This window comes from Epinephelus lanceolatus, chromosome 10 (genome assembly GCF_041903045.1).
Source record: "Epinephelus lanceolatus isolate andai-2023 chromosome 10, ASM4190304v1, whole genome shotgun sequence".
Taxonomy (NCBI): Eukaryota; Metazoa; Chordata; class Actinopteri; order Perciformes; family Serranidae; genus Epinephelus; species Epinephelus lanceolatus.
Genome location: NC_135743.1, coordinates 13,414,033 through 13,433,114, shown reverse-complemented (window position 1 = coordinate 13,433,114; position 19,082 = coordinate 13,414,033). Strand labels below are relative to the sequence as shown.

Sequence of the window (19,082 nt, the reverse complement as noted above, 5' to 3'; positions counted from 1 at the left end):
AGTAAAAGTACGCTCCTCATTATGCAGAACAGCCCATTTCAGAATAATATGTTTGTATATTATTAGATTAGAATTATTGACTGCTTGGTGCTCTGTCAACAATCTGGCAGGGAGGAACCTGCCCCTCTTTACATCAAAGGGGACATCGTGGAGAGGGTCAGTGACTTTAAATTCCCAGGCACATACATCTCTCGGGACCTCACATGGACTGTCAACACCACTGCCCTCGTGAAAAAAGCACGGCAGCGACTGTACTTTTTGAGGTCACCAAGGAAAGTCAACCTGTCCCTGGAACTGCTGCTGTCCTTCTACAAATGTTCTGTGGAGAGCATCATCACCCACGACATCTTGGTGTGGTTTAAAAGCTGCACCGTGGCTGACAAAAAAAGCTCTGGATAGAGTTAGGAAGTAAGCACAGGACATCATAAGGTCACAGCTTCCCTATCTGTCTGACATATACAGCGCCAGATGCCTGCGCCGTGCAGAAAACATAATCCAGGACTGTTCTCACCCAGGAAACTGTCTGTTTGCAATGCTGCCTTCTGGGAGGCGCTACAGGTCCATTTGGGCCCGCACCTCTAGACTCACAAATACTTTTTATCCGAGTGCCATAAAAGAACTGAGCTCATAATCTTGTGGGGGGATGATTTGATTTGATGCATTAATGTAAACATCACTTTAATTCTGCACCTGGTAAAGGTGAGGCTAGTTGTTTACTATAAACTGTTTGGTAGCTTGTCAATTTCAGCGAGAAATCAAAAAGTTTTATCTTTATCCATAATAATACATGATGATTTATTTGCTGATTATATTTGCAACAATAATCTGAATCTGCAAATTAACCAGTGTTGTTGTGAGATAAATGCAGTGGAGTAGAAGTATAATGTAACAAAATAAATAAATAAATATATAAATAAAATTGTACTTAAGGACAGTAATTGAGTAAATGTATCTATTACATTCCTCCACCGTGCAACAGAGAGGGTCAGATGACTCAGTTTGCACAATATCTGTAATTTGTTAAGGAACACACACAAAACATTCAGTAAAAGGAGGCAACATTTATTTTTGCTTCTTTGTTAATCACCTCTGACATTCAGAATCAGCAAAACACACTCAGAGACATCACATTTCAAGTCCTGCAGGACTACATAATAACCCATCTATGATTCATCTGTGTGTTTATTAACCATGTTTTCCTTGTCAGAGCATATGATGATGAAACATATTTTATACATGTGACTGTACATGGATTACTGTTGATTGTACATGGCGCTTAGGATCAAAGCGAGTCCTCCCACCAGAGTGAGATACTCCTCGAAATCAACAGTACCATCCCCGTTGGCATCCAGTCGGTTGAAGTATTCTTCTGCCTCAGGGCAGTTTGAGACCTGAATGGAGAAAAGCAGTAGAAGTTGTAAATAGACAGTGAAACAAAACAAAAACACTTCTGTCCAAGAGGAATTCACAGTTTCCTGTTGCAATTATACAACTTTATTTTCTACTTACATTCAAACGAAGCTCTTTGCGGAGCAGCTCAGAGAGGTCTTTCTTGGTCAGAGTCTGTGAGTCTCCACCTTGTCCAGCGTACTGGTCAAAGACATCCTTGAGCAAATATATTGACGCCAAGAGCTTTGGAGCATCATCGTACCCTGACATGTTGGCTGGAACGAGAAAGTGGTGTTGACTATCCAGTTCAGTGTTTCTTTCTTGTTTTTCATTATGTGTTCATGCATTCTTTCATTTTACATGACTTTGGTAATACAGTAATTTGGTAAAGCCTCAGCATTGTCGCTCACTCTCGCATCTCATGCTACATATTGCATATCAGGAAAAACCTCTGTAGATAAATTAAAAGTAAAATGTTTAGTGCTTTATTTCAAAAAGGATTTCAGAAAATATTTTCACTTACCAAAGTTGTTTGAAAGCTTGTGGAGGTCGAGATGAGAGATGGTGGAAGAAAGAGATCTGAGCAGAGAACACAGACGCAAACCTGTATATATAGAGCTTGACACACCTTCTCTCCATGCCCCCACCCCTCTTTATACCTATCCCCCTCCTTTTGTCTTTCTATTGTTCCTCCCAAAAACGTACAAAATGTAAACACTAGAATTGACACTTATTTGCTTTTCCTCTGATGTAAGCCCCCTGTCGTACCTGTGATACTGCTGGGGGAAAGCAACAAGTCATATGCCTATAAGCATAAGAACAGACGATTGTCTGTCAGGTATGAAGTAATGGTGGTCAGTATAATCTTTCAGTTTGCATGAGGATGAAACATCATCATCGTCATGTATATCCATAAGCTGTAAGGACGTCTTTTGTCCTTTAACTCAAACCTCAAACAAATGCCAGTTTTTTTTTTTCAGGGTAAATATTGACAGTTACAGAATATTTACCTTCATTAGTCAAATGAACGCAGCTGGTTCTGCAGGCTGGATCTCAGATCTATAACAAAAGGCCAAACCGACAACCATATGGTCACAAGAGCTGGAAAGCACTTATAACAACATATTCTAGTGCTTTCCCTTACTGTACATGACTTCAATTAAGGGAACCATTACTAACTTGACTTTATTATTTAAGTGGAAGCTATAGCTTTATTTGGATAACTCATTTTTTCACTCAGTACAAATTAAATGAGGCAAGAAAATTTTCAGGCAATGTGGCCAAGTAACTTATTTTAAATCACAGTGAGAGCTGTTACAAAAGTGACATACTCCACAAAATTATCAACACCATCACTATCGCTATCCAGCATGCTGAAGAATTTGTTGTGGATAGGTTGAGAAACATACAAATTTGCCCAAGAGGCATTTACAGCTCTGTTGCTATAGTGCTACATCTTCTCTATTTACTCCTGCCCCAGGAAGCTCACTGTGGAGCAGATCAGCAAGTTCTCTCTTGGTCATAGTCTCTGTGTCTCCTTCTTTTTTCAGTGTAACTGTCAAAAGTAGTCCCAGGGCCGGAGTGGGACTCATTTTCAGCCCTGGAGTTTCATGCTTCAGACCGGCCCATAGGGAATTGTCCCGGTCCTCCTGATTAGCCACTCCGGGCCTGGGTAGTCCTGAGGAGTGCCATCGCCTGTGTGAGCTCTGACATGTTGGCTGGAAAGAAAATAAAATGTGTTGACTGGAATTCCAGTGTTTATTTATTTATTCAGCTTACATTGCTGTGGTAATGCAGTACCGTGGTAATGCGTCATGCTGCACTTAAACACAGGTTGGCATGGATGAATTGCTGAACGGGCCAACTGGGCAAGGGTCGAAAGTGTCAATGTGGCTCCTGGCCTTCACTTGAAAAAGTCACTCAAATGAACACATACTGATCAGGAAGAGACTCAAAATGACCACAAAGAAACACAAAACAACTACAAAAAGACACAAAACAACCACAAAGAGACACAATCGTATCACAAAGCCTCACAAAACGACCAAAAAAAGACACAAAATGACCTCAAAGACACCAAAATGACAAGCAGACATAAATGACTCCAAAGAGACACAAAATAACCACAAAATCCATGTGTGTTGCTCCTGTTTAGGAGAAGTAGTGGGGTCTTTTGCATGTCAGGGGCCCATTGGCTCATTACTTTTTTTTGTCTCAGCAACTTTTAATTGTCTTATGATTTTTTTTTCCTAGGAGAAGTGTTTTTACCTTAATTTACTGGATTCTCACTAGTGTCACATTAGTGAGCATGCTTATTCATGCATCCCATGCCACATGCCGCTACATATCAGGTAACAACTAGTCAGATAAATTAAATTTAAAATAGTTAATGCTGCAAAATTGTATGAAAATGTCAAGAGCTGGAGAGGTAGAGAGGTGGAGATGGTGGCAAAGAGGGATTTGTGAGCAGAGAGCACAGGCAAACCTTTTTAAATAGTCTATAGGTTGACACACCCTTTCTCCAAGCCCCCCCCCCCCCCCCCCCCATACTACTTGAACCAGTTTGGGCAACTCATGAGTCATAAAATGATTCTCATGCAAATAAATATGTGATATGAGATGATAGATAATCTGCTTTCACTTCCATCAGTACTATTTTTTAATGTTCTTATTTCAGAGCAAATACTGACTTTAAGTTTCAAAATCACTTCCTTCATCAGTCAAATTAGCACAGCTGGTTTTGCCAAAACATTCTCACTCCGACCTCGTCACATATTGACATTTGGTCATGCTAAAGGTACCCTGGGTGCGTTGGTTGTTGATGTTCTGGGACACCGTGTTCTGCCTGTTACATGTATAGTCTTCTTTCAAAATACACTTCTGTTTTCACAGGACATTTAACATTTACATACAGTCTCTTTCAAAATAAATGCACTACGTCAGTACAAGACTGTGAATTGACATATTTTTTCCTTCAACAGCAAACACACATGGTTGGGTTTAGGCAACAAATGCACGTGGTTAGGAAGTTTTCAAAATCTGACACAGGCAGTGACTTGCTACGTCAGAAACCAACGAAAAAAGGTGTCCTTTAAAGTTGGAATGATAAGTGGACAGTTGCCGTTACAGTTTAACAGCACCCGGTGGCATCAAGGGGAAACGTGGTGGGACAAGGACAAGCTGGGGCGGGTAGGAGGGGTTTGGTGGATGGGTCCAACAAACCACGACTTTAACACGAGAGAGTGGTGTCAGTGTCCTGTAAAATTCTAAAGCCAAACCCTGTTCTTTTTTCCTAAACCCAACCATGTGTCTGTTGTTGAAGTAAAAAACATGTGAATTCATGGTGTTGTACCAACGTAGTGCGTTTATTTTGAAAGACACTGTATGTAAATGTTAGATTTCCTGTGAAAACGCAAGAAGATGATGCATGTAACAGGCAGAACTTGACACAAAACGTCAGCAACCAATGCACCCAGGGTACCTTGCATGTCATATGTGGACGTGGAAAGTCAATAAACCTTTTATGTAGCTGAACTACTTCACCCGTACTCTTCAGCTCGCTCGCTCGCAGCTTGCTTAGTTTGTTGTCTGTCCCTCGCACTCACATGGTGATTGAACTTTTGTGGCCGTAGCACCTAAGTTTTGGAATGCTCTGCCCGTTCCCTTACGATCAAACTACCTCAAAGGCCAAACTTTCTCAAAAACTCCTAAACATCTACAGAAGCACCATTGAGTCCATCCTGACCAGCAGCACCACCACAGTGACGTACGCCAGCTATACAGTCGCAGAACGTCACAGCCCCCAGCGTGTGGTAAAGGCGGCACAGCACATCATCAGGTTGAAGCTCCCTGGACTGGACATTATTCACACCAACAAACTCAAAAAGAAAACTCACAGTATCCTCAAAGACATTACACACCCCGGCCACGCCATGTTTGAACGGTTACCATCTGGCAGAAGGTTCAGGACAATCAAATCAAAAATCAACAGACTGTAAAACAGCTTCTATCCCAGAGCTGCGGCCTCTATTGTTCCACTATAATACACAGGGTTAAATATGCACTGACACTTTTACTGCTGCTGCTCTTAACTTCTTGTGTGTGTGTGTGTGTGTGTGTGTGTGTGTGTGTGTACATTTCTAATTGCTCTTATCCCAAGATAGTCAGATGGAATTTCATTGTACATTTTGTGTAATGATAATAAAGATTCATTCATTCATTCATCTGCTGACTCTGTGGTTTCTTTTAAAAGCCATCTAAAGACACGCCTGTTTAGACAAGCATTTGGGTAACCTGAACGCACCAGAGCTGTACTTTTTATTTTGTGTATTGTTATTGTGTAGTTTGAATTCTTCTTTTTTCATGTGTGTGTGTGCAAGTAGTTTTGCCAGTTGTAAACTTTTCTCCACGTGACTCATGTGACTCTGACTCATTTGTCAGAATAACCTGTGACTCATTTGTCTCTCTAATTTCTTTCTTGTTGTACATTGCCCTTGTGAAGCAAGCTGTGACCTATGTCTGCAAACATATCTAAATAAATTTTACTTACTTACTTGATTGATTGGAACAAAAGGTCTTCTTTATTACATTAACTAAAAACAATGCACATTAAGAATATTTTTATTGTGTCTATCATCCTCAGCTTCCTTCTGGCACATGTGCTTGGTTTCGCCTTGTCCTCAGTGCAAAGTAATCAACAAGAACTCAAAGGAAGAAATACAGTTCAGTGATGTGGATTTTCCCCCCAGCCTACAGTATTTGGTATTGGTGAAAGTAAAGTATGTGAGCACAAACTGCCAACCGTGACTTTTCCCATGTTTCATGATGTTAATCTGTTTGTCACACTTTTAAAGTTCCACCCTAAAAGTCCTGCATTCAAAATCTTATTCAAGGAAATGTACAAAGTTAGTAGCAACAATATATACTTACAGTACCCACAGTAAAAGTACTTATTATGTACAACAGCCCATTTCAGAATAATGTATGTGATTATTGAATCGTAATTATTGATGCTTTAATGTAATCATCACTTTAATTTTGCAGCTAATAAAGGTGAAACCAACTGTTTACTATAAACTGCTTGGTAGCTTGTCAACGTGTGTTGTGAAATAAATAAGTGGAATAAAGAGTGCAATCACAAGACATTCAAAAAAAATGTGACATTTATTTTTGTTTCTTTGTTAATGACATTATGACATTCAGAATCAGTGAAACACATCCAGTCAGCACCCATCTATGATTCATGTTTAACTAAATTTTCCTTATCAGAACATTTAAAAATGTGAATTTCATAGGCTAGATGTCTCTAAAATTTTGGGGCAAGTTGGATCAAGAAAGTTCTGAGGCAATGTGACCGAATCATTTATTTTTAACGGCATACAGTAGCGAGAGCTGCAACAAAAGTGATATACTCCTGAAAAGTAACAACACCATTACGATCGTGATCCAGCGCGTTGAAGAATTCTTCCACCTCAGTGCTTTTCATGTTCTGAATAAGAAAAAAAAAAAACAACACAGTTAGAGATGTAATTGGACTGTAAAACAAACAAACAAATAAAAATGTCCAAGATGCATTCATAGCTTTCTGTTGTAATACTGCTACACCTTTTCCACTTACCTTTGCCCCGGCAAACTCATTGCGGAGTAGGTTGGAGAGTTCTGCCTTACTCAAAGTCTTTTTGTCGCCGTCTTGTCCAGCATACTTGTCAAAGACGTTCTGGAGCTTCATCATTGCATCACTGAGCTCTGACATGTTGGCTGGAATGAGAAAATATTGGTGACTTTTTAGTCGGGTGTTTATTGATTTAACTGTTTATGTATTTGTTCAGTCAGTCATTCATTTTAGGTGGCTTTGGCAATGCTGCACTTTGGAAATGTGAGAAGCTACACACACGGGCTGGACTCCACTGCTTTGGATCATCCAGTAAAAACACTGGGAGGAGTTAAATGAGCAGCTTGCTATGGTCTGGAAAGTTACTGCCCAACACATGTCCTCATCTGACTCATGAAAAGAAGTGATTCTTAAAAAAAAGAAAGAAAGAAGTTCACATTTTCATTCTCTCTAAGTCTTGCTGTAGTGCTTGCTCATAATCTCCTCTGTCCCCAAGAGTTACTACATTTCTAGTGCCCACTGGTTATAAAAAAGAGACAAGAGTAAGTACGGGTGTGGCACAGTCTGCTTGCCAACTCCCTTCCCTGGTTGTTTCCTCTGAATGCCACTACATACAGTACATACATACACTGTCCTAACTCACTGATTTTTAGTTCCTCTTGGTTTTCTCAGCCTACTGCATGCCTGCAGATCTTTTAAAACAGCTTTTCATTGTCCTTTCCTAATCCTATTCAGATGCAGCACTCCACACATTACACAAAAAACACCCAGTAGCTCACTCATGCATCTCATGCCACATAATGCAACACATATGTCAGGAATCAACTACGTAGATAAATGACAAGCAAAGTGTTGAATTCTGTATTTCAGAAAGGATTTTAAAAACATATTAACACTTACCAAAGTTGTATGAAAACCTGTGTAGGTTGAGAGGTTGAGATGGTGGCAGAGAAGGATGTAACAAGAGATCACGGACACAAAGCTTTTTAAATAGAGGTTGACACACCCTCTGTCTAAGCCTCCACCCCTCTAACGTCTTTTTCCCCTCTCTTGATTTTCCTTCTTTCCTCCCAAAAACTTACATAATGTCTAAATCACAATGGTAGAATTGCTACTTTCTTGCTGTTCCTCCGATATAAGCCCCCTTTCATACCAGTAATACCAGTGTGGGAAGTCATATTTACATATAAGCATACAAATAGATGAATATATGTCATGTAGGAAGTGACAGTGGTCCGTATAATCGTCTTTTAGTCCTCATGATAAAGGAACATCAAATCATGTAGATGTACATGTATATTCATAACCTGTTTGAATATCTACCCCATACAAATATCAGTGTTCTTATTTCAGGGCAAATATTGACTCTCACAATCAGAATCATTCCCTTTATTCATCCTATTACAGTTTTTCTCCATTGGTTTGGCTCATTTCTTGAAACAGATTTTACATTCTCAAAATAACATGGACAAACCTCCAAACCACTTGGCAGTTGTTCACAACAGAATTGAATTTCTCATTCATTTCATCAAATTGCAAATGTCTTAGTACATGTCTCAATGTCTCAGTACATCTTTGCAAATGATTAAGTACAGGTAGCCTACAGTTAGCACAATTTCCAAGTGAATAGATCTTGTTGATCTAAACTGATTGTTGATTCTCAGTCTAATGGTTGTTCTCTCCAAAACATGTCAGCATCATTTCATTGTATAAGTTATCACATGCACAATAGTCTGTTCAACTGTCAAAATTAGTCAAGAACATAATACCATGAATACATACAGTACAGGCCAAAAGTTTGGACACACCTTCTCATTCAATGCGTTTTCTTTATTTTCATGACTATTTACATTGTAGATTCTCACTGAAGGCATCAAAACTATGAATGAACACATGTGGAGTTATGTACTTAACAAAAAAAGGTGAAATAACTGAAAACATGTTTTATATTCTAGTCTCTTCAAAATAGCCACCCTTTGCTCTGATTACTGCTTTGCACACTCTTGGCATTCTCTCCATGAGCTTCAAGAGGTAGTCACCTGAAATGGTTTTCCAACAGTCTTGAAGGAGTTCCCAGAGGTGTTTAGCACTTGTTGGCCCCTTTGCCTTCACTCTGCGGTCCAGCTCACCCCAAACCATCTCAATTGGGTTCAGGTCCGGTGACTGTGGAGGCCAGGTCATCTGCCGCAGCACTCCATCACTCTCCTTCTTGGTCAAATAGCCCTTACACAGCCTGGAGGTGTGTTTGGGGTCATTGTCCTGTTGAAAAATAAATGATCGTCCAACTAAACGCAAACCGGATGGGATGGCATGTCACTGCAGGATGCTGTGGTAGCCATGCTGGTTCAGTGTGCCTTCAATTTTGAATAAATCCCCAACAGTGTCACCAGCAAAACACCCCCACACCATCACACCTCCTCCTCCATGCTTCACAGTGGGAACCAGGCATGTGGAATCCATCCGTTCACCTTTTCTGCGTCTCACAAAGACACGGCGGTTGGAACCAAAGATCTCAAATTTGGACTCATCAGACCAAAGCACAGATTTCCACTGGTCTAATGTCCATTCCTTGTGTTTCTTGGCCCAAACAAATCTCTTCTGCTTGTTGCCTCTCCTTAGCAGTGGTTTCCTAGCAGCTATTTGACCATGAAGGCCTGATTCGCGCAGTCTCCTCTTAACAGTTGTTCTAGAGATGGGTCTGCTGCTAGAACTCTGTGTGGCATTCATCTGGTCTCTGATCTGAGCTGCTGTTAACTTGCGATTTCTGAGGCTGGTGACTCGGATGAACTTATCCTCAGAAGCAGAGGTGACTCTTGGTCTTCCTTTCCTGGGTCGGTCCTCATGTGTGCCAGTTTCGTTGTAGCGCTTGATGGTTTTTGCGACTCCACTTGGGGACACATTTAAAGTTTTTGCAATTTTCCGGACTGACTGACCTTCATTTCTTAAAGTAATGATGGCCACTGGTTTTTCTTTAGTTAGCTGATTGGTTCTTGCCATAATATGAATTTTAACAGTTGTCCAATAGGGCTGTCGGCTGTGTATTAACCTGACTTCTGCACAACACAACTGATGGTCCCAACCCCATTGATAAAGCAAGAAATTCCACTAATTAACCCTGATAAGGCACACCTGTGAAGTGGAAACCATTTCAGGTGACTACCTCTTGAAGCTCATGGAGAGAATGCCAAGAGTGTGCAAAGCAGTAATCAGAGCAAAGGGTGGCTATTTTGAAGAAACTAGAATATAAAACATGTTTTCAGTTATTTCACCTTTTTTTGTTAAGTACATAACTCCACATGTGTTCATTCATAGTTTTGATGCCTTCAGTGAGAATCTACAATGTAAATAGTCATGAAAATAAAGAAAACGCATTGAATGAGAAGGTGTGTCCAAACTTTTGGCCTGTACTGTATATGAATCTCTTGGAACATTTGATAAATTGATTAACTGACAGTCAGGTGAAACTAGAACTTGACTAACGAAGGAGGGGCCACGGTGGATGTCCCAGGCCAGAGTGGGGGCAATATAACTATGTGTGCTGCCATTTCTGAGAATGGTGTGGCCACTCACATCCCCAGTCTTGGCCCATACAATACACAGAAGCTCCTCATCTTCTTGGACCGCCTTTATTCTGATTTGATCCCTGAAAATGAGAGAGGTCTCATAGGGCCTCACCTACCAAACTATGTCATTGTGTGGGACAATGTGAATTTCCACCGTGGCCCGCTCATCAGGGCCTGGTTCACTACTCATCCAAGGATGGTCATGGTGTTCCTACGACCTTACTCCCCTTTCCTCAGTCCTATTGAGGAGTTTTTCTCCGCTTGGAGGTGGAGAGTGTATGAGCATCAGGCTCAAAATCAGAGGTCCCTGCTCCATGCAATGGATGCTGCGTGTGAAGATATTATAGGAGATCAGTGTAGGGGATGGTTGCGACATGCACGCTGTTTCTTCCCTTGTTGCATCGCAAGGGAGAATATACGCTGTGATGTGGACAAGAATCTGTGGCCAGACAGACAGCAGCGTGTGGATGGCCAGGAGGGTGAGGACAGCGACCAGTGAAGAAGTGTTAGTTGTGAAACTCCAGCTTTATTTACAGCACTGTAGGCTACATATAATTTTCCTTGTTTTTTGTTTATGTGTTTATATTACAGTATATTATGCTGTATACATTTTCTTTTTACTCTGATGTATGGAAGTTACTTTATGTGTGTGAATACAAATGGTTACAATTTCCTTGGCAGTATGAGTGCAATGTGGCATGTCAAACCTTGGAGGCTACTCTTACCGTAAAATCCTATTTTTTTTTTTTTTTCAGTTTTATACACAATTGTATTCTGTTAGCTAGACCAAAAAAAAACTAGCACAGTAACCATTGTCAATGAAGACCTGGGCTAAGACTGAGAGGTAGATATGAGGGATATTTCAATGGTCCTCTGCCATAGTGACAAAACATCTAAACATTTTGACTTGCAGTGCTTAGACGATGCCAAAGGGACGATGCATTTTGGGGGCACTGACTATTTATATGAGAAAGGAATTTAGTTTTGACAGATGAGTAAACTGTTTTGAGTGAGATATGAGCTTTTGCAGGTGAACCATGGTGTTGTGCTGAACCATCCAGGTTATTTTGGCAAAAGCACCAAGAGTGTTGAGAATGTCTGGTCTGTTTTAAGAAATGAGCCAAAGCAATTGAGAAAGGATCTTTGCAGTTTGGTGGCACTGACTATTTATATGGGAAAGGAATTTAGTTTTGAAGCATGAGTGAGCAGTTTTGGGAGAGATATGAGCTTTTGCAAGTGAGCTATGGTGTTGTGCTGAAATGTAAGACTGTTTTGCCAAATGATCTTACAGTTTTGAGAATGTAATTTCTGAGCCAAACCAATGGAGAAAAGTACTGTAAATTAACTGTATTACTTTGGTAGGAAATGGGGATTTTTATACCTGTGCTTTTATCACAGCTGTAGTTATTGGTTAACTTGGAGAGTGCTGGAAACACTGTGAGAGTTATGTTCTTTGACTTCTCCAGTGCCTTCAAGAGCATTCAACCCAACCTCCTGAGAGACAAGCTGCTGGACATGCGACTTCACCCGGACATCACTGCCTGGATTACCTCACGGGCTGGCCGCAGTACGTCAGGGTGGATGGCTGCGTATCTGAGGTGGTGTCAAGTAACACCGGGGTGCCCCAAGGAACTGTTCTGGCACCATTCTTCTTCACCCTCTACACCTCTGATTTCCGGTTCAATTCTGGTTCCTGCCACCTCCAAAAGTTTTCTGACAACTCCTCTATAGTTGGATGCATCAGCAATTATGATGAGGAGGAGTACTGAAACCACCTTCAATTCAACATCAGCAAGACTAAGGAAGTGGTGGTGGACTACTGGAGGAACCGGAGGCAATCTGCCCCAGTCACCATCCAGGGCAAGGAGGTGGAGATGGTGGACTCGTACAAGTACCTTGGCGTCAAGGTATGCTGCTGGGCGCCGTTAAACCACAATGGCGACCGGCACATATCATGCCGACATTAAAGGATGGCTTTTTCGTCAGTGACTGATGCCATAAGCGCCCAATTTCGATGATTTCAAAGTGAGACCGGGTCGGCAGCTCCAGTTTTCAGCAATGTTATATCATTGTTTTTCTCAATAGAATCTGGCTTTGAGGAGAGGGATATAATATAATGTCTTCATTTTTCTTTTGTAAATCACTGTATGACAGAAAGGTGAAGTCATGAAAAATATTCTGAATATAGCGTACTCTTAAACTGATACTGATTCTTCTGAGAAACTGAGGGCATGCTAACTTACTTGCTTACTGTCTGTGGATAAGTACCCCATACAACTCCACTACAAAAACATCTGAACTATCTCTTCATGGATTGCACGTATGCCATCAATGTGACCGTCAGCAGACTTATATGCTGTTGTACTGAATATCAGCACTGCTGTGATTATCTTCAGCCCTCAGCCTGTGGCCACGTGCCTACCACTGAATCACAGCTGTGCCGATACTTAAATGACATTAACTTTATAGATGTGACTGTAATGTTGGTGCAGTTGGATCACTCAGGTTTTTTATGTAGAGCAAATAAAATAAATAAAGTTTTGAGGCAATGTGGCCAACTGTCTCCTTCTTTTCCAGCGTACTTGTTGAAGGAAGCACTGAAGAGTGCCATTTCCCCGTGTTGGGGAAAACAATAGTTTTGACTGTGTGTATTTATGTCTTTTTTTTTGGTTGACATGGCTGTGGTAATGAAGCAGTCAGGAGACTTGCTTTATACTTCATTCATTTACAATTCTCTCTCTTTCCTACTCCCCCACTACCTCCAATCAGCTGATTATGGGTGTTCACTCAGCCAATCATGTTGCTGCTGCAGCAGGCGGACTCTCTGTGCCCCCCCTCCACCCCATTCACCTTCAGTCATTGCATACAGAACCCAGAACCCACGAGCTTATCAAAGGCCCACTTCTCTTCACATCCAGATCCTCAGCACCCTCTTCATCTCATCACCACCACTACATACACTTCCTCATTTATCCTATTAATAAATTGATTGTTCAATGCAATGCATGAGGTATGTACTACATACCTAGGGGCCATTTTCTTAAACAATAGACATGGTCAAGTTTAGGTGGTACAACAGAGAAACAAATAGGTAGTTGAGTGTGTCATGTTAGTCTCTTGCAGTTTCTTGAACAATTCAAGGCATCTCAAAGCCAACCTGCCCACTAACTTTGTTTTTTTTTTTGTTCTCAATGGCTTTGGCTTTGCACTGTCAGACACTAATTTTCAGTTCCTCTCAGTGAATGTGATTGGGGTTTGGCTTTTGAATCTTATGGGACACGAACACCGCTCTCTTGGATCAAAGTTGGTGTTTATTGGACCCATCCACCTGCCCCGCTCAGACGTTTGCTGCCTTAACTTTCATCCTTGTCCCGCTGCATTTCCCCCTGATGCTGCAAGGTGTGGCTATTTTTTTTTTTTACTTTACACTGCTGGGTACCTTGTGATTTTCATCAAGGGATCTATTAAGCTTTATCTTCATCCATAATAAAACATCATTTATTTGTTGATTATATTTGTATTAATAATATGAATCTGCTAAGTAACTTGAGTTGTAAGATAAATAAATGGAATAAAAAGTATAATCACAAAACATTCAAAAACATGTGACATTTATTTTTGCTTCTTTATTAATGACCTCTGACATTCAGAATCAGTGAAACACACTCAGAGACAGCACATATCAAGTCCCACAAGACTACGTGAGAACTCATCTATGATTCATCTGTGTGTGTTTAACAAAGGAGAGAGAGAGAAGGAGAGAAGGTGCCTGGTGTATTATAGGAGGTCCCCCAGCAGACTAGGCCTATGTCAGCCTAACTAGGGGCTGGTCCAAGCCTGAGCCAGCCCTAACTATAAGCTTTATCAAAAAGGAAAGTCTTAAGTCTAGTCTTAAATGAGGAGACAGTGTCTGCCTCCCGGACCGTAACAGGAAGATGATTCCACAGCAGAGGAGGCTGATAGCTGAAGGCTCTGGCTCCTGATCTACTTTTGGAGACTTTAGGGACCACGAGTAACCCTGCATTCTCAGAGCACAGTGTTTTAGTGGGATAATATGGCACTATGAGCTCTTTAAGATATGACAGAGCCTGACCATTTAGAGCTTTGTAACTTAGGAGTAGGATTTTAAATTCAATTTGGATTTTACAGGGAGCCAGTGCAGAGAAGCTAAAACAGGAGAAATGTGATCTCGTTTCTTAGTTCCTGTTAGTACACGTGCTGCTGCATTCTGAATTAGCTGGAGAGTTTTTAAAGACTTATTAGAGCTACCTGATAATAGGGAGTTACAGTAATCCAGCCTAGAGGTAACAGAAGTGTGGACAAAAACAATAAGCTACACATTCTTTCTACCGTTTTTTTTCCCCGTTAAAGGATTTTTTTGGGGGAGTTTTTCCTCATCCGCTGCGAGGGTCATAAGGACAGAGGGATGTCGTATGCTGTAAAGCCTTGTGAGGCAAATTGTGATTTGTGATATTGGGCTTTATAAATAAAATTGATTGATTGATTGATTGATTGATTCTTATAATATTGGATGTAACAATATTTTTTTTTACTTTTTTTTCTTTCTTTTTAAAAATATTTTTATCTATATGTTTTTTTAAACTTGGGCCATTCAATGTGCCCTTCAATGACCTAGTGGTCTGTTTTACTGGACTGTGCATGTTTGGGATGAGTATGCTACAATGAATTGCCTCATGTGGGATCAATAAAGTTGTCTGAATCTAAATCTGAATCAATAAATAATATCTTAGGGTAGCCTACACCAAATTGTGAGAAAACAAGCGCAAATTTGCAATAGCTGTGACCAAATTTGCTTCTATCACGCCATTAATGGATGAATCATAGTTGTTTATTCTGGCATAGTTACTTGTGGTCTCTAATTGCAGCATGCAAATTTTGAGCATTTTTGGTCAAGGACTTTTTGAGTTATTCACAAAAAGAATTGAATCGGGTAGTATAGCGCCACCTATGAACAAATCGTGGGCATTCTTTCTGGTATAGTTACTCATGGTCTCTAGTTGCAGTATGCAAATTTTGAGCATTTTTGGTCAAGGACTTTTTGAGTTATTCATGAAAAGCTTTGTGGACTGACCAACCAACCGACCAACCAACCGACCAACAGAGTGACCTACAGAGCTGCAGGTCGCTGCTAAAAAGAAAAAAAGTATTTTCTGTATTTGAAAATACAAAATACATGTATTTTATTCTGATACATTTTCTGGCACCAGTATTTTGTATTTTATTTTGATACATTTATTTCAGGGATATATTTTGTGTTTTGTATCAAAATACATTTTGATGTATTTTTGCCCATCTCTGACTACCACAAATGCCCACTAGGTGCTATAACCGAGCCACTAAGATATTGTGGTCCACAGTATCAAAGGCTGCTGTTGGGTCCCGCAGAACAAGAATCGCATAGCAGCCAGAGTCATTTGCCAGGAGGATGTCATCAAAAAGTCTTAATAAAGCTGACTCTGTGCTATGCAGTGTTTAAAAACCAGATTGAAAGACCTCCAGGATATCATGCTCATCCATAAAGAACTTAAACTGAGCATGAACAGCTTTCTCCAGAATTTTTGAAATAAAAGGCAGCTTGGAGACGGGCCTGAAATTGGCCAGCACAGTGTGATTGAGGCCAGGTCTCTTTAGCAGGGGTTTCACTACTGCATGTTACAGAGACAGAGGGGTCAGAGGCAGGAGTTGAGATAAAAGCCCTTGTGCTGCACTCACCGGCACCGATCCAAGTCTCTGTCACACAGAGGAAATCCAGGCAGCATTATTAGTCAAAAACTTGAAAGCATTTGCTTACATTTACAAAGAATTATCCTATGTTCCTGTAAAAACATGCCGCTCTGGATATTTGTCATCCTCCTTTCTAGTGTTCAGTCTGAACATCTGACTTTCACATTGTTAGCTTTTACCTACAAACTTTAGCCTAATAGCACATGAATCTAATTAACCAATATCAAGAGATTCCATAAGATTTCAACCCTGTTCTGTGGACGATATATGAGGTGCAGACTGATAAAGGAGGAAATACAGTGAGTGCTGGATGGAGCAGTGAGTGACAACTCCGCCCACATGACAGAGTACTGTTTGCGGTGGAAACACTAAGTGGACCAAGGGTCTAGGTACCATGTCTGAAGGGTTACTTTTGGTTCCAAAGGTATCATACCGAAAGTGTTTGGTGGAAACAAGGCAGTTAAAATGGTGAAATGTGAGTCTTTATGCCGTGAAACCTCCGGATACAGGCACTTAACATATCTCTGTGGAAACCCACTATAACAGATGAAGTTAATAAATAGTGTGCAGGGGACCCTAATTACTGGATGCAGAAGCAAAGCTGTTCCAAAAGTAATGTAAGCATCAATGGTAAACATGAATTAACCCTAATGCCTATTTTACTCCACAAAGGCATTTAATTTATCCAATAGACCAGAAGAGACAACACACAAGTAGTGAATGTGTGTGTGTCAGTAATTATGTTACTTGTTGTAGACTCTGCCCAAAATCTATCTCTGGAGTATGGAATGACATTGCAGATTGTGGTTGCAAAAATGTTCACATAGAACAGATAGCACTGGGTGTTCACGCCTCAGGCAGGGAGAAGGACACACCCTACCCAGATGGCTCCTTTGATATTTATTTTGATTCCCAGCTGCGTGTTGTGTCTTGTAAAGTTAAGGTAATTAAAATCGTCGATGGTATCACTGTTACATCTGAATTTCTGAGGTGAACTCAACAGAAATAAAGTGGGGAAAAAAACAGGAAGGAAGAGTAGTGACTGGATTTCAGTACAGCACAAGTTACTTTTTATGAATCGTGCTTTGATGTAGTCTGCTGCAGTATATGCATGGATGGATTACTAAATGGGCGAATCGTACACAGTCAGTGGTCTCCATTCACCTGTAAAATGACACTCAAATGAACAAATACTGACGAGGAGGAGACTCAAAATGACCACAAAGAGATGCAAAAGAACTGCAAAGAGACACAAAATAACTACGAAAACATGCGAAACAACTAAAAAGAGACACAAAACAGTCACAAGGAGATTCAAAATGACTACAAAGTGCCACAAAACAACCAATAAAGACAAAATATTACCCCAGTAAGACAAAAAAAAATACTTCAGAGACCTAAGTGACTACAAAAAGATACAAAACAACCTCAAAGAGACACAAGACAACAACGACAAGGAGACACTTCGTGGTCACAAACAAATACAAAACCACCACAGAGTGTGTGCCAAAAACTGCAGTTCTTTAAACGACCACTTTAAGCCTGGATCCAGAAGCTGGTCAATCCCTTAGACCACCATGTTGAAATGCCCAACTTTACAGTAGACATAATCAGGTTTACAGCCTGGTGCAAAAACAGTTTTGGTCTTAATAGCTTATTTCCCCTTCATCACAACTGTAGGGGATACATTTTTATATAATTCAGCCATTTACATATTTAAGGGCGGGCTGCTTTGATTACAGGCTGTCTGCTGATGGTGTCCTCAGCTTCTCAGTCAGATCCAGCCCTCGCTCCTCCACAGCGCCGGCCTCTCATCCAAATATGGTCACATCTGGCTCCACAAAGGCCAAGATGGCAACGGCTGAAATGCCGAACTCAGGGTTTCAAAATGGAAGTCCACATCAACAGGTGGCATCACTGAAGCTATTTCCACTATTCTTACAGTCTGTTGCTGGGGCCTTTTGCATACCTGTGTCCAGGTGCCCACTGTCTCGTAGTCAGGCTCAAGTATATGGAGTTAAACTGTACCTGCACATGTAAAAGGAGGGGTAGTGTTTAATAGTACACTGCAAACAGTCTAATTATCAACAGTTGTCAACAACAGATACAGATGGAAAGAAAAAGGAGTGAGTCACAGAACAAACTTGAACTAAATTGTTTCCAAGCTTCTCACATTTCCTGCTGTTCAGCAGTAACTCATTGTAAACCGAGCTGCGTGGTAGCAGCAGCATTATTCTTGCTCATTCTTGCTCAAAACACACAACTGCTGAGAGATCTGAGCCCCAGTTTGGATCTATCATTCCTTTTGATACATTCAGCCAAACCATAGCTCATAAACTCTAATGAACTCAACAGGGTTATGACACACTCTTGCACAACTGGAGCTTTTTTTTTATCAAGCTGCAATAACTGGATGCACATGTTTTTTGTTGAGTTACAGAAGTGAATGAAAGAAGTGAATGATTTGTTCACTTGACACAACTTTGCATTTTCTGTGCATGTTTGAACTAAACAGAGAAAATTACCAAAAGATTAAAAGAGCTGGGCGGAGAAAGAATGAAGAGCTATTTAGCTACTTCCTCTGTGAAATCCTCAGCTTGAGGTAAACAAGCATTCTTGCACACACACACACACACACACACACACACACACAAGGCAAGGCAAGGCAAGGCAAGGCAAGTTTATTTGTAGAGCACAATTTGTACACAAAGTAATTCAAAGTGCTTTACAGAGCAAGAAAATGCATTAAAATCACAATACAAAATAAAAACATA

At 40.6% G+C, this 19,082-nt stretch overlaps 1 protein-coding gene across 1 annotated transcript; it reads right to left on the bottom strand.

Annotated features, from left to right (window-relative positions):
• Nucleotides 1-1,046: 1,046 nt before the first annotated feature.
• LOC117265460 (uncharacterized) lies at nt 1,047-8,022 on the bottom strand. Its single transcript, XM_033639958.2, has 7 exons — nt 7,901-8,022; nt 7,007-7,146; nt 6,770-6,877; nt 2,158-2,165; nt 1,913-2,040; nt 1,510-1,664; nt 1,047-1,391 (listed from the first exon to the last, which is right to left on the bottom strand). The coding sequence occupies exons 2-7, from the start codon at nt 7,139-7,141 to the stop codon at nt 1,254-1,256; spliced, it is 672 nt and encodes a 223-aa protein (XP_033495849.2). The 5' UTR covers nt 7,142-7,146; nt 7,901-8,022; the 3' UTR covers nt 1,047-1,253.
• Between the last annotated feature and the right edge of the window lie 11,060 nt (nt 8,023-19,082).